General features: G+C 43.1%; 1 protein-coding gene across 6 annotated transcripts in view; it reads left to right on the top strand.

Annotated features, from left to right (window-relative positions):
* RARB (retinoic acid receptor beta) overlaps nucleotides 1–26,275 on the top strand; it is a 191,461-nt gene that overhangs the window by 162,575 nt on the left and 2,611 nt on the right. For all 6 annotated transcript variants that reach the window (XM_059490586.1, XM_059490592.1, XM_059490600.1 and 3 more), the window contains 4 exons: nucleotides 8,172–8,332; nucleotides 15,171–15,347; nucleotides 22,644–22,848; nucleotides 24,167–24,325. In XM_059490586.1, the coding sequence (XP_059346569.1) occupies nucleotides 8,172–8,332; nucleotides 15,171–15,347; nucleotides 22,644–22,848; nucleotides 24,167–24,325 (702 nt within the window). The remainder of the gene's footprint in view (nucleotides 1–8,171; nucleotides 8,333–15,170; nucleotides 15,348–22,643; nucleotides 22,849–24,166; nucleotides 24,326–26,275) is intronic.

Here is a 26,275-nt window from a genome sequence, read left to right on the forward strand (position 1 = left end):
TGATTGGAGTGAGGAGCAAATGACAAGTGTAGTTTAATTTAACAGCTGCACAAGATGCACAGGGACATTGCAAAACCTGCATGTGGAGATACTTCTTCTCACATATGGGAATTTCTGGCTATATTAAGTAACTTGAGGTGATGCCTATGTGAAATACAGATGGAAACATACCAGCGAGTAAATTTTGTCTGAGTCAATGAGCATGGCTGGCTAATTCCATGGCAGATATGTTGGTGGGTCTTCACAGGAAATATTAGTGATTTATTCTGCCTGCAATTGTTAATGCTAACAACCTTCAATAGCTGTTTAAGCATCAGCTGCTTGGAGCGTGTGGATTATCCTATTTCACACTGGCAATTAGTTGATGATATTAAAGCACTTTGAAAATGGAAATCGCAGGGCAAATGCTATTTAAACAGTTCATCATTTAATGTATAATCCCATCTCTCCAGCTACTTTGATTGCAATATGTAGGGAGATGGTAAGGGACACCGAGGAGTCTGCTTTCAGTCCAACCCCTGGTACAGGTGCTGTGCCCTGTCTGTCCTGCCTCTGACTCAGCTGCTCCTCATCCTCTACCTGCCCACACCCATGTGCTGCAAAACACATTTTTGTCTGTTTGTCTGGGGTTTTTTTCCACTTGTTTACTGTCTTTCTGTTTTTACAACTTCTTAATTTCTCATTTGTTCTTAGGACCTGTTTGGGGAGTGTGGGAGGCATTCCATTTGTATTTCTGGGGTCCTGATTTCTATTCTTTGGGCAGTTAGTACCCTGTTTGGCATGTTCTGCAGACCTTGAACCACTCCCAAAATACTATAGTAAATATAAAGGTATGCATTAGTTGGTATGTTCATACACTTGAAAACAGCTCATGGGATTCTGGTGGGTTTGGGAGGGGAGTTTGTTTGTTTGTTTTTTGGGGTTTATTTGGTTGGCTTGATTTTTTTTTTTTTTTTTGTCCTGTCCTTCTGCAACATTCAAGACAAATGTGCCTGTAGAACCATTTGGTTTCCTTCAGCAGTGGTTTTGGATCTTGGATTGGAAGTTCTAAGTATCCCAAGTATGATAGCTGCTGATTTTGCCTCTGGATGTCTTAAAAAAAAAAAAAAGATAGTGCAAGAATGTAAAAATTTAAATAATACCAAAGGCAGACCTTTCAGCTAATTTCAAGGGGTATTTTTTAGCCTGTTGTTTTGCATTGGCTTTTCAATTTTGGTCCTACATCTGATTTCAGATTCTATTGGGTTTTTTAAAAGGACGAGAAACTCCTTTATTTTGCTCATTCCACTTACTAATATTTCAGGGATGTGTCAACAGCAGGTGCCAAATTTCACATCTAAAATAAAATTGCTCAGACTGATGAGAATCCTTGAAACCACAGGTGAAGTTTCAGGCCAGTTAAATAAAGCTGTAGAGCATCCATTTGTATCATTCATTCATATAATGAAACCTGTTCTTATAACTCAGCTCTGATATATTAACCCCACAGTTATCCTCACACATAAATGGGAGATGTGTTGCTTTCGTCAGGATATAACCATATAAATCCCCTGTGCATGAATGGAAAAATAGGGGCCCTAAGGCTATAGGTATCAAAGGTCTCCCCTATACTTACAATAGCCTAATAAGGTTATTTTGAAGGCATAGGTAATTACTCACAGGCTCCCTATAGCCAGTGATTCATTGTTCACTACTGAAACATTTCTAAATGAATTATGTTTTAAACAAGCAAATCCTTGGCCTTCTCTTTTATGGGAAGAAAAAGAAAATGGGAGTGACACAAAATTCCACCATTTTCTGTGTTAAGTACACTGCTTGCTAGTTAAAAGGTCCCTGGTATTTTTAGCAGTTTAAACGTACTGCCGTGCTTCTTGCTGTTTTGAATGCCTATTTCTGAATTTCACATTTTGATAAAAATATTATTGTTGTCATTAAATTGATATTTAGAAAAGACTGGATACAAGAGCTCAGCGCAATGAATAAAACAGTTGGAGTTAACTATCCCTGGGGATAGAATCAATCACTGTTGTAGAAAAGGGTGACATTTAAAAAAGAAACTCAGAAGAAAATGTCATGCTTAAAAAATTAGATTTAAACGCACTGGCTCCTGATTGATTTTTATTGCACTCACATGGATACACTGATTGATTATCAGCCTTACAAATGTTTAGTACCTTTCTCACTTCTCTAATAATCAGAATAATCTAATTTTCAATGTCATTTAAGTTACCATATTCAAGGCTATAATAGATCATATTTCTAATAAAACGTAACAATTATGTAATGAATAATACAAAGCTGCAAGGCAAAGTTCAAATTTACCTTCCTCAAAAAAAAAAGAAAAAAAAGGTTAAAAAAAATAAAAATACCAGGAGTGTCTGGAAGGGCCAGTGTACGTGAAGGCAGGAGACAGGACGATGTCTTCTTGATGTGTGGTGTGTTCCCCTGTGGTTGAACTGAGGTTCCTGGCGCGTTGGCCGGGGCGGGTTTGCCATAGCTGAATGTTATTTCTCAATAGGAAACCCTGGGCGGGCTCGAGTTCTGTAATGGATGTGCTTGCTCTGTGCCTGGGGAAAAATGATAGCGTGCCAGGTGCTTATGAAATGTCTTCCATGATTGTTTCTCTGTGCTCCCTGTTAATTTTGATATGTGTCTGTAGAGAGATACTATCTCACTTAATTTGAGATGTTTTCTTCTGGCGATTGTTATCCAACAGCTGACATGGTTGATTTCTCAGAATCAGCTACAAAATATGCAGGTTTTGATGTGTTCTGGTTTTGTAAGCCCCTTACACAACTGTGTACTTGTTATTCGCTTTGTCCATTAGAAATGAGAGTTTTGTGTTTGAAATGGTCTTTGTCTCCAATCATTCTCCATATGTCAAAGCCAAGTTTTGGCATGGAAATTTGTTTTAAAATAGTTTCCTGGCTTTTTTTAAGACTGAGCTGTTTTGCCTAAAAGAAAACATTATTTCATCTGGAAATCACGACCTAGGAAACCAATCTATTTATAACTACCTGGCATTCTGCATATTTTAGTGTGTTTGGCTCACAATTGCACTGCTGTTAATGTGAGCAGGAGTCCCACCGTCCTGGATTGATGGCTCGTCAGCTTATCTAGTGTGATTCTGCTGCTTTTGAGATGATTGTTTTGTTCCTTTACGTGTCTTGGCGATTGGAAGCTTAAACTCCTTGAGTTCTCTCATCTTTGTGCTTTACTCCACCAGTTCTCAGGCCTGGAATCTGCCTGGGATGTGCAGCTGGATGTTGCTTTGGACCATGGGGTCAGAGAGCCTACCTAGTTCAGCAGTAGCAGCAGGGTTGCTAGGGCTCCCTTGGTTTGAAATTTTCCAAGGTGACTGTTGGGAAAGACACCCTTATGGACTGCCATCCCATGCCATTTAGCACAGTTTGTTGAAGAGTAATGTGTGGTATATCATGGGCATTTAACCTGATGGAGCACACTTGGCATTGGCACTAGGTGAGCATTTTGCTTATTTGACTGAAATATTTGACTGAAATTGGCCACAGCTGCTAACTTGTGCCAGAATTTGAATTTTTTTAGCAGCTGCCTCTGGAGTTTGAGAAGCAAGAGCATGGAGGAGCTGTGCAAGGCTTGTGGGTTTCCACCCTAGCCAACAGCTTGGTGCTGCTGGATTTCCCAGCTGCAGTGCTGGGGATCAGCCCCACAGCCACGCGTGGCACCATCAGCCTGCCCAGGCTCCCTGGTGTTCAGACAGGGACAGCTGGCTTCCCAAGGAGCAGGAGGACAGGCAGGACAGTGAGCCTCTGCCCAGAAGGGAGAACTGGCAGGTCTGCAGCGTTCCTACCTCAGTTCACCTCTCACTTCGCTTCTCATTGGGCTTTACAAACAAAAGGAGTCTTTTTGCAGACCGACCTTGTGCCCAGCACTCTGCAATTACTGACTTGCTCTGTGTGCTTTATGGTGCTTTTGAGGTTTGTTAGCTTAACGAGTAACTTCCAAAATATTTGGGGACAAGAGAAGTGTGGTTTTACAGGAATGTGAACTGACTGGAAGCACTAGTAGTTGTTGCTACAGGAACAAAACCAGCTAACTGGTACACAGAGCTCTTCAAAGGTCACGGGGATCTCCAAGACACAAAACTGCAGTGATAGCATTTCAAATAATGAATTTATAGCTGATTAATCATTTTAATACATGAAAGGAGTTGTCTGTGTATCTTCTGGATGTCTGGGGAAGTGCAGGTTGTGCAAGTAGTAGGAAAAATTGCATTGTGAGTCGCAAGTTCTTCTCCCTTGGACATGTTTGTGCCACCTTTGACAAATGGATGTACAAATATTCGCTATTCCGTGATTTTACCTGATTGCCTAGAAACTGTCTAAATCTCATGGGCTGGATCCCAGCTTATACTTAGCCAAACAGTGGCTAAGTTTGGTGGACCTGAGGGGTTTGTGTTTAAGACTGGACGATTCCCTGCATTAGGACATGCTTGAAATGACCCCACTCAGGCAGGAGAATTGCTGCAAGGTTACTAAATGAGAGCACTGGGGTTCTCCAAGAGAAGCTGTTTGTGTCTTCTCTATACTTAGTTCCATCTGCAGCAGGCCCTGTTTCCTTGAAGAATGCATCTGACCCTCATGCACCTTTTATGCCCTGTCCATCAATTTGTGCAGAAAAGGGAAAGTGTATCTGAGGCTAAGGAAAAGGGAATGGCAGTCCTGGGGTGAGGAGAACAGACTGAGCAGGACAAGAGGTGATGTTCTGCCCCCCTACCATCAGGGAGGAGGCTGAACATCTGAAGGTAGGGGCTATCTTAAGGCAGCAGAAAGTTCCTTTGCCAGCTTGCGAACCCTGCTGTGGCTGCCTGGAGGTTTCTGGGTGTGGAAGTGCAAGTCCTGGCGTGTGTGTCAAGGGGACAGGGAAGCTGTCACAGGAAGATGGATTGAAGCAGACGTGCTCAGGTGTGGGCGTGTGTCACTCAGCCTTCTGAGACACGCCAAGACCTGGCTTCCTCACGTATCAAGATACACCTTTTTTCATGCTCCTTCCCCTCACTACCGCCTTATTTATTTTTCTTTAACTTCCAAGAGTTCTCATAGGGCAAGAGAGCTTCCATACTGTCCCCTGTTGGGAGCTCCTAATTAATGCAGCCATCAAGTGAGAATTTAGTGCACGAGTAATGAAATTCATAACCTGAGTTTTCCACGACAGCATTAACTGTGACACAGATTCATCACTGGTGTATCATCATTAAAAGGCAGTGGAATTGCATCGGGGATTGATGTGATCATATGCATGTAAAGATCAAGATACCAAAAGGTGTGATTTATGTAATATAAGCATAAGCTGTAATCCAAAACCCTTCCCACATGCGGTGTGACAGTTCCTGTTCCCAGAGCAGTGATGGTTTTTAAATTTACTGCATAAATGTGTGTGTGTGTGTTTATATGTTTTTATTTAACTCTTTTAAACATAGTCTTGTCTTAAGGTCTTTCTGTGCTTTTTTTTTTTTTTGCATGTTGATTTATAACTGTAGTTAAATCTGTCCAATAATTCGGTGTTATTGAAATGCTTTATATTTTTGGAGCTTGGGTGTTATACATCAGCACTTTAATCCATTGTCTTACAGGGAATATGGAAACACTGACAGGTCTGATGCAGTCTTAATGAATAAAGTAAGAAGATATATATTATTCTGGATTTTCGTTATTTTAAAAGCTATCAGAATCATATAAGAAAGTTAATGAGTAACAAAAAATGTTCCTAGTTTTCAGGCTGTGTTACTTCTCCCCTTTCTACCCTCTGATTTGCACCAAAAGAGAAAGAGAACAGAGCTGGGCCAATTTGGTGATGAGGACTGATCAGCAGCTGTCCCTATGGTGGCCTTTGGAGGGAAAGGAACTTCAGGTACACTGCAGAAGGAGCAGTGCTGGGATAGCAAAGGAGCATGGCAGGGTTCCTGCCAGAGTTATCTCCTGGTCTCAGGGACCCCTTGGCACCTGCTTCGAAGCCTGGCCTGAATAATGCATTCAAATTGCACGAGGAGCTCAAAACTGTTGAGGGAAGTGGTTGTTGAGGCCGCCTGCTTGGCAAATTTGTCAGTCAGCTTGTAGAGCTATAAGTAACTGGGGCTTTGTGACAAAGGTTTATTGCTCTTTGTGGTTGTGTAGGAGTTTACAGAGTTTTCTAAGGAACTCCTTTATCTCCCAAGTACAGCAGTGATTAGGATTTGTTTCTGAAGTGCAGTGGCAGTTTGCAGCACTCGAGACATAGCTCTGGGTCTTGGATGTTTTTTCAGTGCAAAACATGGTGCTTGTGCTCTGCCCTGGGGTCCAGCAAACAAATCAGAGTATTTGCTTGAGGGGAAAGCTTGTAAAAGGAAGTGGGGAGCGACCAGTCCATCCCCCTAAATCTGACTGCACTGATAACATTGTACCTTTGCAAGGAATAACCTTTTTGGTCCACTCTTGCTGGTCTCCTTTGGGTCTGTGTTCTCCAAACACCAGAATTCAAGGTTAGGTTTTAATCCAGTGTGGTGCTCAGCAACCCAGCCCTGATCCAGCCAAGCACATTATTGACTTCAGTGAGGTCTGTCACACAGTTAAGTCAAGTTCATGCTTAAAATGTGCATGACTGGTGTCAGAATTCTCTCAGTTGCAAATTCAGACCTTTAGTGAGAAGACCAGAGCCATACATTGCATGGACTGTGTGCCTAATGGCCTTGTGAAGGAGAAACAAATGTTCACCACATCTCTACTCCTTGTTTTCTATTACACACAATATGTTATTTCTGTAGATGCCTCTGACTCTGATGCTTGCCCAGCCCACTATTTTTTCTGCTCTTTATGATTATTGTGGTTCACTGGCATGTAGGAGGCGACCACAGAAGATGTGGCGATGGGCCTGGGGAACCCACAGGGATAAAGAGCTGGCATGGAGGTGGCTTTGTGCTTCTCTCCCTTTGGCACAGATAGATGCACTTTCTGGGGCAGGACAGTACAAATAAGAATCAGCAGGTCTTTGGCCATCCAAAATCCCCAGCCATGCTCACAAGTGCCAAACCCACCAGCTGCACCCTCCGAGTTTAGGGCCTTGTTTTAAATATCGTGAGGTTTTGAATACTAACAATGTTAAGATTGGTTTTATTTATCCAGTAAGATTTAGTCTTCAGGGTGTTTAATATTGACATGGAGTCTTTGGGGAGAAGGATTGATTTTGCTTGGCTTTGTTGTAAAGCCTTATGCATCTGGTTACACTTAAGACGTTAGCTTTAGCTAACAGCAAGACTCTTGATAAAATTCACAATTACTGGCAATACTGTGGACATGGACTTATCTCCTGGGCACGTTTTGTAAAATTAAGCTATTTTCATTAAAAGAACAAAGAGCAGCATGGTGATGGAGCAGCTGTCATATTTTATTACAAAACACAAATATGTGGGAAATCAATTACAGCACGAGTGAGCACAATGCATATTTCCAGTAATCCCCCACGGCCGGGGGAAGGTAGAAGGCTGATCTGAGTGCAGAAGCAGATGGCAAGCAACTTTAGATAGCTTCACTGCCATTTTTTCTCTTTCAAGTATTTGTGCTTCTCCTTTGATCTTCAGAACTTGAGTTTAACGTGTTTCATCTTCTTTTGTTTACTGTTTTCACATTTAACTTTCCTTTTAAATAACTTCTGTTTGGTGGAGTTTGTATTAGTGTGGGGCTTTGTTATCTTCCATGCTGAGGTACTTAAGAAGAAAGACATTTGCTGTCTTTTTTTAGTGTTGCTCACATCCAATAAAATAGTGACTGCTTCACTGCAAAGGGCTTTGCCATCCACCGTGCACAACTGTAGTTCTACAGTGGAAAAATCCCACCTCACAAAGCTACTAAGACACTGTGCATAAGAAGTTTCAGTAGACTTTCCTGGAAGGCTGATAATGTGGGATTGTGATGGCACACCCACAACAAACCCCTGTGGAAGTTTGGTTTAATCACTGCTCACTACATTTAGTTCTTAAATTATTTTTAAATGAGTAGGCTGGAATTAATGTCCTCTGGGCATATAACATTTTTATATTCAGCTAAAATAATGTGTGTTTAAAATAGCAGCGTTTTACAGTGATTTGAAATAGAGCAGCAAAAGCAACATAGATTGATCCGAATAACCCCATGTGATCTGTATCTCTGCTTTTCTTACAGCTGTCAGAAATGACAGGAACAAAAAGAAGAAGGAACCTTCAAAGCAGGAGTCCACAGAAAACTATGAAATGACAGCAGAGTTAGACGATCTCACTGAGAAGATCCGAAAAGCTCACCAGGAAACCTTCCCCTCGCTCTGCCAGCTGGGAAAATACACTACGGTGAGTATGATTTGAGGCACAGAGCCTTCTGGATATGCCTGGATGATGTGAGTTTTGGAGGCCCTGGACATTTTTAATAGGTGGAGCAGTAGATTCACTCTTTACACCTCCTAAGCCAGGAAAAAACCAGAGGTGTGTGTGCCCAGGCTGCCTGCCTGCTGGGGAGAGAAATTGCACTTAGATGTGAGCGCTACTTAGCGGTATCACCAGAGACTCCTGGAGGATAAATCCAGCCAAAGGACCAGCTCTGAGACCATGAGTCAGTGACATTCCATCATTCATTAGACATTTCTTGGCTCCCAAAGATGTGATCTCTGCTCGTGCATCAGCAGATTACAACTTTGCAGGTGTAGGGAGTTCTTAAATGCTGCTGGATTACTGGTGATAGTCCCAAAGCTACCAAGGTCAAGGAAAATATTAAATGTTTAAGTAAAACAGTTTCCAAAACGCTCATTTGCAGTTTATTCCTAGAATCATAGAATATCCTGAGTTGGAAGGGACCCACAAGGATCACTGAGTTCAACTCCTGGCTCTGCACATGACAGCCCCAAAAAATTATACATCCTTTTCCAGTCTACCAAAAGGTCCCATAACAGCAAAAAGTTTTGCTGCTTTTAGAAATGAAAAATCAGCCCCCCCATTAAGAAGCTCAGTACTGTGGGAATTTCTCCAGACATGAGTCAGGGAAATAATTTTTCTTCTATACATAAATATATTGCTAAATACAGGGAGAGTCAGTGAAATTAATTGATTAAAGAAAATTGAACGTCAAGTTTGCAAATCCAATAATAAAAGAAATTATGAAAAATAACTGTTAGGTAATGTTTAGAACCTTATCAGTTAAGAAATGACTACTGAGTCTGGGCTTGCTGTTGGTTGCAGCAGCATTGACTGTTTCAGAGGGGTGTGCAAAACATCCTGAGGTAGTCAGGCACATGCTCTTATTGCTGAGAGCAGGAGTTTAGGAGTGGTGTGGCAGGTCTGGGGCAAGGAGACAGCTGCCTCCATGGTTCTTGCCCTCCAGCCCCAGCTGAAGATCTGGGACCAGTCCTCAGATGCGTGGTGGAACACTGCTCTCACTGGGTTGCTCTCTGGTTTGAGTAAATTTTCTGCTATTGAAACAAACATTCAGTTTCTCAGAGTGATGTAGGCAAATCCCTGTGTACCCACAATATTCACTGTTTCAGCAATCAGGGTGCTTTTTAATGGCATATTAACCTATTTACGAAACAGAGTGCAAGGCCCAAAACTGAGGTCTGAGTGTAAGACTTGGTATTTAAGTGCAAGAAAAGCAAGTACATATGGTGTGATTTTAGAAAAAGGTACATATTTCATGTTGTGACAGTATTTTCACCAGCACTTTTCACATTTAAATCTGACCCCCATGTAAACTGGTTAGTACTGGGGAAGGAGCCTGTCCTCCCCATGTTTCTCTGGTCCTTCCCAGCAGGAACACATTAGAATGTATTTCCACCTTAGCTGGGAGTTAGCAGAGTGCACTGCAGCTGGTGGGATGGCACTGCACTGTATCCTGGGAATTGCCAAAGATCCTCGAGGGTTGAAAGATAAACCTTGGCACCTCTACACTTGCATTAGGTACTGGATGCTGAAGTATCATTAATCTTTTAGCTCTTGAAATTATACAAGTGGATGAAATTGGAGAGGGCCTTGTTGCATAGCACACCCACTGCTGATGCCTTCGTCCTTAGGTTCTGTCTGAACTCCATGGGGAGTTTATGCCTCTGTTGGAATTTTAGAGCCCTTGTTGAGAGCACCTGGATCTCAGTAATGAGCAGATGAATCTGGGCTGTCTATGGAACACGAGTAGCCATGATTTGACTGCACTCTTTCTGAGGCTGGGTATTGGTCATTCATATCTCTAGCCTGATGGGACAGCCTGGGGCAGGAGATTTCTTGTTTTCAGCTTTGCTCTGTTGGAAGTCCAAAGCGGGGAATTGCTGCACAGGGCTCACCCTCTCCTGCTTTGTCATGGAACAAGTTGCAATAACAGAATTATGCTGAAAGAGTTAATTTTGGCTTACCTTGAATCTTTGAGAGCAATGCAGCATCCTTCAAACACTGCATCAGAACTAATAGCAGTGGTGCTAAATACTGTCCTCTTGCTGCATTCTCATAGTCTGTGTGTGAAGTGCAGAGTGTATAAATCTCTCATCTAGGTAAGGTCTGGCAGCCACTTTGGCATTTTATGTAGGACTTCAGTGTTAAGAGCTCATGTGGGAAGGACAGATTAGTGCTGAGGCTGGAATAAGGGTCACCTTCCCCTCCAGCCTCCTGCCAGCCCAGGGGCAGGGGATAATCCTTTCTGCAGCACTGAGGATCCAAGAGGATCTGGGATGTGGAAGCTGTGTGTGCTGGTCACACGAGCACAGCTCTGGTGCCTGGACACTACCAGCAGCTGCGGATCAAACAGCAGGGCTCCCTCAACAACCTGAGACACTTGAAGCAGAGACCAGAAATCAAAAAACAACAGAGCCCTTTTTCTAAGTGCTGAGTCCAAGGGGAGCCTATAGGCTAAAAGCCTATGCCACACTGCTTTTTTTGATAGTAACAATCTAGTACATGTGGAAGATTGCCCCCAGTCCTGCTTTTGTGCCTGGTTCTGCATGCTGTCAGTCATGAGGCATGGCATGCTTGCACTACAGAGCACACAGATTGCTTTTATAACTATAGAGTTTTTAATTTAATTCTCTAAGTGAGAGGTGAGAAGTGAGTGTTTCTAACCAATGTGGATTCCATTGGATTTTGTGAGCCTTGCATTTGTGTACTGACAGGGATGGTGGATGGAAGAAAGTGTTCTGCACGAGCAGCCCCCAAGTGCCTTTGGTTACACAATCATTCAGACTGTTTTAAAAGATTTCATTTGTTGCTAAAAAGTGCAAAAAATTATAGGAGTGTAACATAAAAGAGACCTTACAGAGATATAGTAAAAATAAAAACCTGTTCAGGCATTTGGCTTCTGTATCTGGCTCCTGTCACTCTTGAGGACTGCCGCCTGCATTTCCCAGAGGGAAGGGTTACATGGTGATTTTTTTCTGCTACCATTGTGTATTTTTAGCTATTAAAATGGTTTTGGAGAAGCATTTTCAATTATTTTTTATATCCATCTGCTGTTTAAAAAGTGGCCCTTTAATTGCATAATTAATAGAAGTCTACTTAAAATAATGGGAGAATAGCCCCTGTGTTAAATTCCCTGGGTCATTTGGCTTAACAGTTGCATTTGGTGGGCAGTGACAAGTACAGTTCTACCAATGATGAGAATCAGCAAGCTGTTTAAATGTAATGGATTCCAAAAGTCTATCATAAACAGATCTGTTTTATTACTGTCATCCAGGTAAGAGAGAGTGCCTGAGTAATTTCTCTGGAATGTCATACTTTATAGTATAATTGAGTGTAACTATACTGCTTGTCCCTTGAGAGTGGTATTATTTGTAAGTCTACAGCTGTGTTACATCCAGCCTTGTGATAAAGGGAGGATAAAACACAAAACAACTTCGGCTCTGCAGACCCTTGCTGCAGATTCTCCTGGGTTGCTCTTGGCTAGCTGGAAGTGAAGAGGTTCCACATCTTGACAGCCTTTTGTTCTTTGTAAGTGCTGGTCTTAGAAGTTACACAGCTATTGTTCAGTGCCATTGAAGAGGAATATATACATATATAGAAATGTGTGTATCTCCTGATACTGGGACTGAGCAGGGACATGTGCTGTGGTCCTCAGCGAACTCGCTGGAGCTGGAGTGCGTTGCTGCTTTTACTAAAGAGGCATCACGAGTGCTCCTGATTAGGGCAGAGTGCCCCTGTGAGCCTTATTTCCTTTGTAAAGTGGATTTTAAAGACAGTAGGGATTCTGCTGCTGTGTATGTTTCTACGAGTACCTCATCCCATATTGTTAATGTGGATACAGAGCAGCCTGCAATGAAAAAACAAAAATGATGGAAAAAATGGGATCAATTTATGTGGCAAAAATAGCTGTTTAATTGGATTTCATAGCAAGGTTGGGCTTTTCCACTGATAAAGATGCCACTAGGGTGCATTACAGTATTGTTCCACCATATGTGCACTGGTGCATAGGCCTGAAAAACATGTGAGACTGCTCCTGGAAAAGACACCCAAAAACCTGCTTCAGTAAAATATTCAGGAAAAGTCATAGCGTCTGCATCTTTTTCACAGCATGGATAGAGGAGATCTCCAGGCAAATCTAATAAGAATTTTTATTTCTGTTGTGCATTTTTTTTTAACCCTGTGTTTTATTGTTCAACCTATACATAGATATTGAGTCAGTTTGGGTTTTTCAATACTGAGAAATGCTGCTAAAAATCCAGCTCTTTCCTGTGACACTTGTTTTGGCGTTCATTAACAGATAGAATGTTAAAACTCTTTCCATTTGTAGCATCTCAGAGGTAATGTGCAAACCACATTAGCTTCAATGCTGAGGGATCTGGCACCTGGCAAATAAAACACCTGGTTATTTTGTATTTTATTAACTGCCCCTTCTCTTCAGTTTGCATAATAGAGAGTTAGATTTACATTAGTTACGACGGCTGTGCATTACTCCTAATAGAAGACACGTCAAACTTCCCGTTGCTGGCACTGCAGCATGATAAAGTAACCTCATATGATACTGATGAAGATTTCGTTCACACTTGCTGGTTTCATGCAACGTCTTTTTTTCCAGATGGATACCCTATTGTAAAATGATTTCCTGCTTTAGGCTCTGCTTTGTGTAGCTCTCTGCTATGCCATCTTTCTATGGACTGGATAAACTGCCTATTAAATTTAATTACAGCCTGAATGACTGCACATCTTGATCTTATTTTTCCTCCAATGTACTGTATTTCACCAAGGTCCTTGAGGATGAAATAAAATAAATCTGAGGGATGCATACTCCAGTAGCTGAGAGAAATGTTTCAAAGGGCATTACAATCACTGTTAACTCATTAGTTTTGGACCATTTTGAAGGCAATACTTTAGGTTTAGCATTATGGAGATATTTTCTTTTGTCATTTAAAAAAACCCAAAAGAAAATAGAGGAAGTTTCCAGAATAAAAATTCAAATAGAAATGATGAAGTGAATTAATTATCCCCTAAAGAGAAGGGTAGCAGGAAAGAGCATGCATGCTCTTTCAGACTGCTCAGCACAGTCAGCGTTTATTTTTTCCAATTAGGTCCTAATGTAAATATTCCTGGCTCAAATCTCCACGCTGTTCCCAGTGAGGGTGAATGTCAGGCTGGTGGCGCCCTGGGGACCCGTCAGGGCTTTCCCCTTCATGACTGATGGTAGTGGTGGTGTCTTGTGGAGGCAGTGCTGGGATGGGGTCCAGAGCATCACAGCCAAGCTGAGCTCACTCCACATTGCCCCACCAACCTCTTCCAGCCCTGTGTCCTTCCTGTGAACCAAAGAAAGCTGACAAGATAATGGCTTCAGTGGTTTTCTAAGAGGTGGATGTCCTCACCATCAGCAGTGGTGGTGGCAGGCTCATTGGAAATGTTTCCTCCACGAAAGTGTGATCTGTGTAATTTGAATGCTTTTTGATGGCTATTTAATCTGCCATGTCTGTTAGACTTTTAGGTTGAGACTCTGCTCATTTAAGTTTAATTTTAAAGTTAATTTAACATTTTAACTTCAACCAGCTGGGACTGAGGCGGCTGATCACATGGGCTTCCTCTGCAGCTGGGGAGGAAGCCACTGCCTGAGCATATTTTTATAGGTAAAATTCCTCCTGCAGTGAAGAGGAGATCACCCAGATGCTGAAGGCAGCTGCAATGCACTCTGAACTTGGTGCCTTATGAAACAGGGGGCTGGGGGACACCATCACACTGGCTGCATCCTAAATATCAAATGCTGACAATACACTGCATGTGAGGGCAGAAGGAGATTTGGGTACTTCAGAGCTCTGTCATTACCTGTTTCTTGTCACTCTGCTGGAGTCCTGTATGGATTGGAATGGACTCACCAGATCTGCTCATGACAACCAGCCTTTGTGGGCTGGCATCAACTGGGTCACAGCAGATTTTGAGTCAGACTGTTCTTGGCTGACATGTTCAGCTTTTTCAAGGGTTAAGTGGTTGTTCCAAATATATAAAAATGTGAGTTTGATCACAAACTTAACACAAGTTTCCTATGCACTCTAGAAAATGATGGAGACTTTGAGGTAGGTGAATATAAACATTCCCTGAAAGATGCCACCAGAATGTCCTTGTTACACTTCCAGCAGAGGGGATGTATGTTGGATGCGCCATCAAATGAGCACGTAGCATTCATCAAGGCACATGGGATTTTCCTTAGCATTATGTAAATAAATGCTCTGTAAGTCATGGGAGACTGTAGCTTCAGAAAGCTGTGGCAGGGCCACAGAGCAGAGAAATTAAGCAGAACCAATTTTGTAAGACCTTAAGTATGTGAAACTATGTTCCAAATATTGTGCTGCTTTTTCCAGAGGAGGACCCAATATTCTTGTTCCACTGTTCATTTATATTTTCTGGGGTACAACTGTAAATTGTCTTTCTCAATGCACTTATTATATAATGGCAAGGAAGAATAATGAGGGTGGCATTTGGAAATGTTTAAGTTCATTTGTATTCCTTGTACAGATGGCCTCTGCAATCATAAGTAACAGAGAAATATCCAAGGAATTTTCAGGCGATTAATCCAAGTTTAAAACCAGCATCATCCCGACAGCAAGCTGCAGAAAATGCCTGGAATGTTAATAGAAAGTACTTCTGGAAGGAAAACGTGGTAGTTGTTTCCTTCCCTTGAAAACCGATTGCTGAAAGGGACGTTGTTGATTTATGGTGCCTTCTGTCTGTCTGTCTGTCTTTCCAGAACTCCAGCGCAGATCATCGGGTTCGACTGGACCTTGGGCTTTGGGACAAATTCAGTGAACTTGCAACGAAGTGCATTATTAAAATAGTGGAATTTGCAAAGCGATTGCCAGGCTTTACAAGTTTGACCATTGCAGACCAAATAACTCTACTGAAAGCAGCCTGCCTGGATATACTGGTATGTATTTTTAACATCATTGTTCTCCTGCTAATGTGTTTTCTATTCTTCTTTTTACTGCAATTGACAGGAAGAGGGGGGAGAAATATGGCCCTGACCTTACTGTTGTAAAATTGAATTTACTGGTTAGTCTGGTGTGGTCAGAAGATGACTCCAGCACACCTACAGAGGTGTGTTTTGGGGGATGAGCATACTTTTCAAAATGAGTCCTTACACATTTTGGTATTGTGGCATGTGTAACTTTGGAAAATTTTCTTTACTGTTAACACTGAAGAGATACTTGTTTCTCCTTCATTTCTCCTTCATCCTTCCTTCCTTTATCCTGTGTATAAAGGATACCTAGAGGAACAGTCCACTGTATAATGGTTTAAGAATGTGCTGTACCTGTGCTCATGAGGGAATTTAAGGAATAAGACACAAGTCTTCACAATTAGTGTTTTTAAGGTTTTAGAGGGGAAGCTGGTGTGCCTGGAGCCTGTCAGATACAAGCCTCTGGCACTCATATCCCCCTGCTTTCTCCAGTGCTGCAGGAAGTGGCCGATGTAATGGACTCACTGCAGGTTTTAGCTAAATGCAATTTAATTTTAAACAGGCAAACATGCAACCTGCAGGAGGGAACTGAGCAGGTGGGCTGGGAGTCTGTCTCCAGACCTTGCCTTGCCACTATGTCAAGGCAAAGCTGTCTTCCTTCCCTTTGTCTCTGGTTGTTTCTGTCATGCTGACCTTCAGAGGAGCCCTCTGGGATCTCAGCATTTCTTTTTCAAGACCTCAGAGGTCTTCAGGCTTTTAGTGGCAAATATGCTTGGTATTACTGGTTGTAGCAATAACTTGCAGTAAAACAGTAGGTTCAATGTAAACATATTTTAAATGTTTCATTCTGAGCACAAACCTTCAGGTCCTCATGGAGCCAAGCTTGGCTAGTCTAGAAGCATCTTGTGGGATGGCTACTGTAGATATATTTTTTGTCATGACACCGGAGTTTAAACTAGGGAAGCTGAAGTTGAAGTAATTAATCTTGGAATTTCTAAAAGTGCATTGCTTCAAACAGGATCATGTTGAGGGGGACATTAACTGCTGTGACCTTTTCCTCTTGTTTTGTCAAAAGCTGTTTGGAAGAATCGCATCAAGAGGACATTGATGAAGGAGGAAGAGGGGTAGGAGAGGGGAAGGGGTTTCATTCTTTGGCCTATAGAAAAAGGGAAGGTTGAGGTTGCCCTGCCATGCTTGAGAGTCACCTCTTGTTGTTCCCTAATCCAGGCACTCATTCAGAGTCAGCCTCTCATTGTTGCTGGGAGTGTCCCTCGGTGGGGCAGGGCCATTCGTTACCGATTGCACGCCTGTCATCACCAGCTCTGTCCCCAGCAGATTCTGTTACCTTCCCCTCACACCAGAGGCAGATGGTGATCAAAAAACTGCAGCATTGCCTCGAGTGTGTTCTGCCAGCAGCAGGGGATGGGAGCTGCTTTGTGCTGTGCTGCTGTAACCCATAACAAATAGTTAATACAGAAACTATCCATAAAGGATGGGGAGGAGCCAGGATATGGCAAGAACCTGTTCATCCAAAACTCTTACTCCTAAAACTTCCCCCCTCAAACTGCCACCTTGTTTGTTTGTGCCATGCCCTGGCTCCAGAGCTGCTGGATAACAAATACCCTAATTCTGTAATCCTGTGAGTTCCTGATGCTCTTTGTTGGAGTGGGCAGTGGCAGCTTGCCCCGGGAATGTGCGCAGCCCCTGTGGCACAGGGTCCCTGCAGCAGCTCACTCAGTGCTGCCATTGCCAACACTGGCTAAAAAATTGAGGGGCCCCTTTTTGGTAGGGGTTTTATCTGAAGTGCCTCGATAAAGGCACTTTGATCAAATAAAAGCCTAGTTGTCAGAGTAGAAAAAGAGAATGAAGCAGGTGGTATATAGTGACTTTATTTCAACTAATTAATGGATAGTAAAGTTGATTCTTTGATATGATTCATCACTTTTACTTTGTGGCCATTGGCAACCTTCGAGCTCTAGTTATAAACTTCATTGAGGCCTGTCATTCCAGATCACCTGCTCATTCTGTTTTTTATTTTTCACAAAGCCAGAGAAGGTGACACATCCAAGCGAGTGGGGCATAGTGAGCACCATAGAGTCTGCAGCTGGGAGGAGCTGAGGCTTTTCCAAAGCCAGGAACAGATACAGCACGGCTAATAGTCCTAACTTTCCTGTGTGACATTTACACAAACTTTATGTGACTATTTTATGTGCTGCTTAAAAAGAAAATGGGATAATTACCATTACCAAAATGGTACAGTAATGCGTAGTGTGCGCTGCCTGTGAAATGCTGTATCCATTAAAGCAGCATCAACTGCACATAATCAGAATTGCAGTGCTGCTCTCTATTTAAGCTGAACATCAGTACTGGAGCAGTTTTAATAGCACATATTCCCCCCCCCCCCAACAAGCCAGTTGTCCTAGTTATGAGTGTTTTGCTTTGTGGTGCCTTGAGATGCAGAGCGAGCGCTGCTGCCCCTCCTGCTGCACCAAGCACCCAGTGGCTGCTGTGTGAGCTCTGCTGAGCAGGGCCGTGAGCCTCAGCAGTGTGCCCTCATGATCCTGCTTCTCTGCCATGCCCTGGACGTGTTCCCAGAGCCACAGCATGTGGGAGGAGCAGCGTGGCACTCCCAGGTTGGGTGGCCAGGCTTCCCTGCCAGCAGGACCCCTCCACTGCCCGCCTGCCCTTCAGCACCAGCTGTAGAGAGTCTTGAGCATTATTAGACCTTGCCAAGGTCTCTGCTCAATTGGTTCCTGTGGCTGTGGATACTTAAGCCCCTCTTAAACAGGCTGACAAGAGAAGTGGTGCCAGGAGCTCAGTAAACTCCGATGGGTATGGGCCAAAGAATTGTTTTATGTACAAACAAACACTAACTCTGGAAAGGAAAAAACATCAAGCTTCCTGAAGCAGCTCGAGGCGCCAAATGAGGATAGTGGAATTTATATCTTGTCTGGTGCCAAAAGTTGTAGGGATAAATATTACTAAATTTCAGTCAATAACACTTGTAAAAGTGAGTGCTTCTGTCTGCTGGTACACTGGCCCAGCAGCAGCCAAGCATCCCCAGCCTTGCTGGCAAGACAAATGTGGAAAGAATCCAGAGTCCAGTCTATCTTAAATCTAATGGATAAAAGCCTGAGAAGCCCTTGAATGCTAATTCTTAATGATGTAATTTTTGTTTTCTCTTGCAAGCCCTGTGTGTTAGTGCCAGGCAGGAATTGGTGTGTGCAGAACAAGCTGTGCTGACGGGGTTTGGCAGTGCCATGAGGCATCATTGCTTCAGAGTCACCTGCCCATGTTTCTCCTCTCAAGGAACTGCTCCAGCCAGCTGAGGCAGCTAGTGTCTAACAAAAGGATTTCTTAAAAAATAGGCCCAGCTTTCCCTACCTAATCTGTTTAAAATGAGTAACAGTTCTGTGGTAGGAGCAACGTCATAAATGCAACTTTCTGGCTGACTTTGGTTTTGTGCCTCTGGTAGGGTTTTTGTTTTGCACTTTATAACAGGCTCATAAGAATCCCTAATGCTTTAATATATAAATATTCCTTAAAACAAAGAGCGCTTTAATAATGAGGGAAAACTGTATTTATGGCTGTAAGTGGCATTTAAGAGCAGAGTGACAACTAAAATACTTGGCTTGGTTGCAAAATCTAAACAACATTGAGGACATTGGGAGTTCAGTTTAAAATGGAGAAAGATATCATGATTTCTTATTTTGAAGTGCTGATGTTTCCCATATGTTCTTCAGTGAATATGAGCTTGAAATCAGCTTTACTTTGACACTGGAAATTTGCCCAAGAACAGTTTAGCAACAATCAGCAATATCCATGGTGTTTCACAGATCCTGATGAAGGACAGAAATTTAAAAAAAAGAAAGAAAAAAATAAGTAAAACACCATTTCAAATGATCTGTCTTGGAGTTTAATAATAGCGTGTTGTGGGATAATGTCAAAGGAATGCAGAGGAAACCTGAGAGCTGATTGCTGCAGTCAAGTTAAGTGCACTGCTGAAAACACATAGTTGATCTTCAGCTGTGCCAGTGCCCAGCGGAGCTGCTGCAGGCTCCCCCAGCTGATGGCTGCAGCAGCACTTGGGATCCAAAGGCCTGAAGGCTGCCCTCAACTAAAACCTGTCCTACCTGCTGCCTAAGCCTGAAGTAGCTCAATTTTATTACAAATTTTGCAGGGCCCCTGCAGGTCCCTTTCTGTGCATGCCCACAGGGCTGGCTTGAGGCTGAGTAACCTCACCCAAATTTGTTCCCAGCGAGGATTCAGCCTGGAAGTTCTTCCTCTGTTTTAGCCCTGGGGTAACAGCTAACAGCAGGATAGGAGTGCTCTTTGCTGAGCACTCCTGTCCTGCAGCCCCAAACACATGGGGCTTGTGGCACTGGGAAACAAGGACAGGGAGCTCTGCTGCGAGGGAGCCAGAGCCTGGTGCATGGTGGCAGGTGTGTGTTCAGCCTCTGGGCTGCTGGGGAGATCGCTCCAGGACAGCCCAGTCCCTCTGTGGCAGCTGGTGTCCAGACCTGCCCTCTGAGGGAGGATCTGGGGGATCCAGATCTTCCAGCCCTGCTTGGGCAGCTGCCGGGGAAGCTGCAGGCAGCCTGGGGAACACTCCATGGCATTGCCCAGTCAAGCTCCCAGTCCTGCTCTGCTCTTTTGTTGGGAAGGGAGTCCTGAGGCTCTGGAGGGAGGAACTGCTTGCTAAGGCTTACCAATTGAAATAGCACTGGAGTCAAAGGGGCTGCCTTTCGGCCTGGCTGAGCTAAGGGAAAAGCAGTACCAGGTAAGGAGTACAGAGCCTTGTTCCTCCCAAAGCTGGACACCTGGCCTTCTTCAGCCATGCACCCTTACTGGAAGGCAGCTACTGTCTGTGCAGGCCTCAGGTGGGAAGAGCTGCCCTCCAGTTCCTCCTGCATGCCATTAGAGAAGTGAACTGAGCAGCTCTTGGGTGTCACAGTAATATGTAGCTTTGGAATCTTTGTTTTCTGGAACACCAGATATTCTCCATGTTTCTCCTGCTTTCTGTACAATCTTTTAATGATTTAAAAGAGCAACTCACTGTGAACTTCAGGGGAGAGCATGGCCCGTGGTTACTGGCAGTTCTGAATGTGGTAAAGATGCTGCCTCTTACTTACAGGGTGCTGTGCTTCATAATGTTAATTTTTTCTAATGATCCTGAACAATACATTGGCTACTACGTAAAACCTAGCAACTAGCAGCCTTTTAAGATGGCATATATTATGGGAAATTTGTGGTCACTGAGGAATTGATGTGCTGTGTGCTTGTATTTGTGACTCTTGGTCATTGATTTAAGTAATTTCAAGAATTTACTCTAATTCGGGGGTAAGGCAACAATGTCAAACATTCCTGTCCAACCATACAAAGTTTCACTGCTTCAAGGTATACCCAGAATGTGAGATAAGAGTATGGCTGAGACAGAAAATAGTTGAAGATCCATCTGCAGAAATACACCTTATTAAGTCTCTTACCAAGGAACTGAAGAAGAGAAATGAAAGCTTCCCTTTAGGTATCCTACAGACTGTGTTCTCATTCTCCTCCCTATTTATTTGGAGCAGTGTTGCCAGGCAGAGATGAAAGTGGGAGAACCAAGCCCAGACTGGTCAGCTGCCATGTGCTGGGGCCTCTGACTCAGAGCCTCAGAAGCTATAGGAGTAATTAAATTCTCCCAGTGCTCTCTTATATTCATGTAAATCTTTTTTGTTGTATCTTTAAAACCAAGTAGGATGGGAAATAAATACAGTCAAGCCCTGAAAAAACACAGCTGTAGTCTTAGCTCAGCTAATCAGCCTGACTTGGGCAGGCTTTCAGTTCAGTTTAGTTTCAGCACAAGCCCTCTCCCACCTCAGATTATTTTAAACATTAAGCACTGATATACATAACAGAAATATGTCAACATGATGGACGCCTCTTTTATTAGGTGCTTACAGCCGTGTTCATTAATTGCAGCTGTACAAATGATCCTGTGCCGCCACAGAGGGTGGCACACCACAGAGGGTGGCACAAATGGTGGCACACACCCTGGCTGTGCTCTGGGAGGGAAGCGTTTGCGCACACGCTCCCTCGCTGGCCCTGCTGCCACCTCTGCTGCTGTGACAGCGCTGCCCTTACCCCGGAGGCGTTTGCTAACAAAATGTGGAGCATCCTCGGTGTTTTATTCATGTGTTTTGCATTCCTCCGTGCCCGGTTAGAGGTGTGAATCCCCGTCCTCCCCTCGAAGGCTCTTTCATCCGGGGTCAGCACTGGGTGGCAGTCGGCACACAAGGGAACTGGCCAAAGCCAACAGTGCCTGGGCGTGCTCAGGAACGAGCGGCGCTGTCGGCGGCTCTGCGCCAGGCAGGCAGGGGCTGCCACCGCTGGGGCTCCGCAGGGGGAAGCGCCAGAGCCTGCAGGAAGGCTGGCAGCCAACAGGCTGGTGGGGAGGTTTGGTGTTACAGCACACAGAAGTAACAACCTCTGTAAAAGAAGAAAAGCTGGGCCAACTCCTCAGACCACTGGCCGGGCAGCCAGGAGCCGTGCGTGCTGCTGTTTGGAGGTGCAGAGTTTGATATTCTGCTGGGGGCGAGCTCCCAGGCTGACAAGGCAAGCAAGGCTCCAAGGAAACCCTACCTGTAGCTGCTGGGGAGATGGAGGGCTGTGTCCCCATAGCAGTGTTTGCCCATCTGCTCTTGCAGAAGGGGGGAGGGCAGCCCAAAATTCTGCCTCTTCAGCAGCTCACAGCTGTCCACGCTCACTCCCACAAGCTTCCGCTCCCACAGCATTGTCCTTGTCAAAGATACAACCCAGGGAAGTGCTGCTGTGCAAAAACAACCCCCAAAATCAGTGAGATATGTCTTTGTTCAAAGAGGTGAGATGCTCTCGGGATCTCGTGGGATCAGATCAGCAGTTCATCAGATCAGCCACATTTTATAGTTAGGTGCAGGTGGCAGACTAATGAAAGAACTGGTTTTGTGGATATCACTGGTGGTGACCTGAGTGGTGAGAGTTGCTCCAAAGTTTTGATCATTTCATAACTAGGGGGAAATTTCTGTCCTTGGGTTTGTGTTACAAGGAATACACATGGTCAGTAGAGTATATTTGTGTTGTACCTGAGAGTTTTTGTGCAGCTAGAACCGCACAAACTGGAATTTTTCAGATTGTTCTGACGTGTCCAAGTACTGACGCTTCACTGTCATTTGCCACACTGAGAAAATGCAACAAACCTCTCATGGATTAAATTCTTCAGATTCCATTTTTCTGTTTTTTCCACAGATCCTTAGAATTTGCACAAGATACACACCAGAACAAGACACCATGACCTTTTCAGATGGCCTTACCCTAAACAGAACTCAGATGCACAACGCCGGATTTGGCCCACTGACTGATCTCGTGTTCACATTTGCCAACCAGCTCCTGCCTTTGGAAATGGATGATACAGAAACAGGTCTCCTTAGTGCCATCTGCCTCATCTGTGGAGGTATTGTACTGCATGAACTCTAGTGCATTTCAAAAGGACACACATGATCATGTCTTCATTTATGTTCTACTTGTTTTGCTTTCCTTTACTTTAACATATTATATATATATTTGTAACAATATTATATGTATTATATAAGCCACTTAATGCTAAAGGTTTGTTTTCCACTGGTGATAGTTACTGGTTTTATTATTGATAATTTGAAAAAAAAGTACTGAAATCATTCTGTCAAGCAACTAGTCCTATTGTTTGCCTGACAAAAGGCATTGAGATACCTCAAAGAATGGTTGGAGTTGGGAGGGACCTCTGGAGATGGGGTCCTGCTGTGTTTTTGCTAAGCAGTGTATGGGTACCTGCATGAGTGAGCTTTCTTACAGCAAGATGCCCAATTACACAGCTTTTACTCATAAATATAATTGCATGCATCTGCATTGGTTTCAGTCACATGGAAGCCATTGGTGATAACCTTCTTTAGCAAAAAAATGTGTTATACTTCCAAACTGGGGCTGAAAGGAACTCAAAAGGCTGATTGTCAATTACAATCATAGGCTTAAAATACAAAAAGTGAATTCTGAGATAATTTCCAAAATACTCTGTAAATTTCTGTTGGTTTAATGACTTGGTCTCTCTTCTCCTTGACAAAATCTGGATTAGCAGTAGAAACACACCTTGTTTAGCTGGCCCATGTTGTTGAAACACAAACTGGGTGCTACAAGTGAGTGTTTGAAACACAAGAGTCAATCTTTGTTGGCAGTGGCCCTTTAGTGCAAAATCATTCCGATTTTATGTGTCTCTAACCCTAACCCATTGAAAGCATTGATGGGCTCCTAGATGTCAGTGATGTGTGACTCCTGTGTCCCGGTGCAGAGGGTGGCATCTGTTGTCATCCAAGCCAGCACTGCCATCTGCTGATTCCTGATGGTAACTCACTTTCCTGTAGTAGTGGTAACGAAAAATAGCTGTAACCTCTATGAGTACCTGGGTTGCCTATCAATGACATATATAAAATCAGTTCCAAAATATTGTTTGCAGCAAGGTGTTTTCCCCTTGAAGAGGGAGGTACAAGAGCAAACTGGTAATTCTTGACCACCCACATGACAAACCCTTCCAGTCACCAAGGAAAGAAATTAATCCATGTTTCAGAAAGTTGTGGTTTATCCTCTTCCTACGGAATGCTCACTACAGAGTGTGCATTGTTTAGTGGAGAACAAAATTAATGGAGTTCTAATCAAGAACATGGAGGAGATTCTGTGATTTGGAGTTTATTTTAAAAAATAAATATTTAAAATCATAAGAGTGATATGATACTTTTCTACAGATCGCCAGGACCTTGAAGAACCAATGAAAGTGGATAAGCTTCAGGAACCCTTGCTTGAAGCACTGAAAATTTACATCCGAAAGAGACGACCCAACAAGCCTCATATGTTCCCAAAGATCTTAATGAAAATCACAGATCTTCGTAGCATCAGTGCAAAAGGTACAGTCTCTCCCAACAACTCAGCAGGAGTGGCAGTGTTGTCTTTCAGAGGAACTGGCCTAGACACCTGGGTTGTTATTTTTTTAACACATCTAAGAAAGATCCTTGTGATCTGATTCTTCCCAGCTTCTTTACATAGTTCCTGCCTTGAAATTGGTTTTGCTTTAAGCATGCATGGTGCTCCATTCTCCATGCAACTGACAGTGAAAAAGATGTTGTAGGTGCAAGTAGTAGCAAATCATTAGCACTAAGTCTTTGTTAGTCATTTCAGGACAAGATAAAACCTTTGTTAATGTTTACAAGGGGGTTCAGATCAACATGTGCTCTGTATCGCCAATGGCTTTTTAAAAAGTCTGGTTACAGACTGCAGAAAACCCATGTGCTACCAAAATTCCCCTAAACTGTGGTCTGATGTACTGGAGATTTAGAACTGATTTGATCCAGCATTTTGGAGATTCAGCTCCTCTAATCCAAACTAACCATATCTAAACACAGATCAGTTTTATCATTTTATGCAGTTTTGTATGTGCTGGATTGATCCTGTGCAATTCACAGTCTAAGCATTGTCATGCATTCTCTAAAGCACAGGTGTAGCTGAAATGCTTTCATTTGATCAGAACAAGTCTGAAATACCAGTCTGAAAATAGAGTCTAAAGTGCAAGATTCTTATTCTTATTGTTATGGTGGCTGATGCAGTTTCACCTTCTTACTCTGCTTACTCAGCACAGATTTGCTACCCCTGATAGATGAGCAGGCACAAGAGCTTGTATGTACAGGTTCCTGTGTAGGTTGGATCTGTGCTTTTGGGAAGATTACTGACTTCATTTTACATGGTTTGGGGAAAGAGTCCGGGGAAGAATCCCCAGTACTTCATTCACTCAACTAAACATGCTTGTTTTAAATTTAAACCTTAACCGCTCCACTTCAAACTACATAAATCCAAGTTAAAAGATTAAGTTAGAGATATCTTTATAAAAAGGAGTGAGCAATTTAATTGGATTGATTAGAACCAAAAGAAGTAACATGGAAGGGAAACACCAGAGCTAGAAGCAAATGTATCCTAAAAAGGAATTTTACCAGGTTATCTAAAGCTTGCAGTTTACCCTCAAGTAAAACAAGCTCCATCCAACTGAATCTACAAAATAAACTTAGAGTGTTATTGAGCTATAAAGCATTTAGGGGAGCCCTTTTGTTCCACTGTTTATACTTGTGGGAAATCCATTTCCATTTCCCTCCTTCTTTACCAGAGCCTTCCCGCTCCTCAAGAACACAACTCCTTATATTTCATTCACAAGAAAGGCTTCTTTTCATTCTGACATAAGTATTTAACTCTAATTATATCATTAATGTTTCATAGTAGAACTAAATCATACCAAGGGATGGTGGTGTCCTGGAGGGCTGGGGATGTCTTGAGTTTCGTTTTAAAAGATGTACGTGAGACGATAATGACTTGGGGTGGTACCTGATCCCTGAAAGCAAACACCAAAGAAAGCATTAATCTGAAACACTGAGAGTGTCTGCTTTGGCATTAGAGGTATTCCAGCCAAAGGGTGAAGTGTTTGTGGGACTGAAGCAAGACAATTCCTGAGTTCTTCTCATCTTCTGAGTTCTCTTATCCCCTGATTAAGTTGGAAGTTTGCCAAACCTGAAAAATTTCTCTGGCTCTGCACTGAATGACCACGCAAATGCTTCACTGCACCTGATGTAACAGTGGAATGCAGATGTTTAACATGGCCAAATTGAGTTCATCACCACAGCTCTGACAATAGCTGGTTTTTGGAGAACCTCTCTGCATCATTCTGAATTAATATCTTTCTCATTACAGTTATTTAAGAGACTCTTAAGTCAGCATCCACTTGCAAAGTCAATCATTGCCTTTGTAGATGATTTTTTTGATGCTCCTCATGTGAGGCATAAACACTTAAATGCTCCTTTCCAGCCTGGAGTGTG

Source organism: Ammospiza nelsoni, chromosome 1 (assembly GCF_027579445.1).
Source record: "Ammospiza nelsoni isolate bAmmNel1 chromosome 1, bAmmNel1.pri, whole genome shotgun sequence".
NCBI classification, from domain to species: domain Eukaryota; kingdom Metazoa; phylum Chordata; class Aves; order Passeriformes; family Passerellidae; genus Ammospiza; species Ammospiza nelsoni.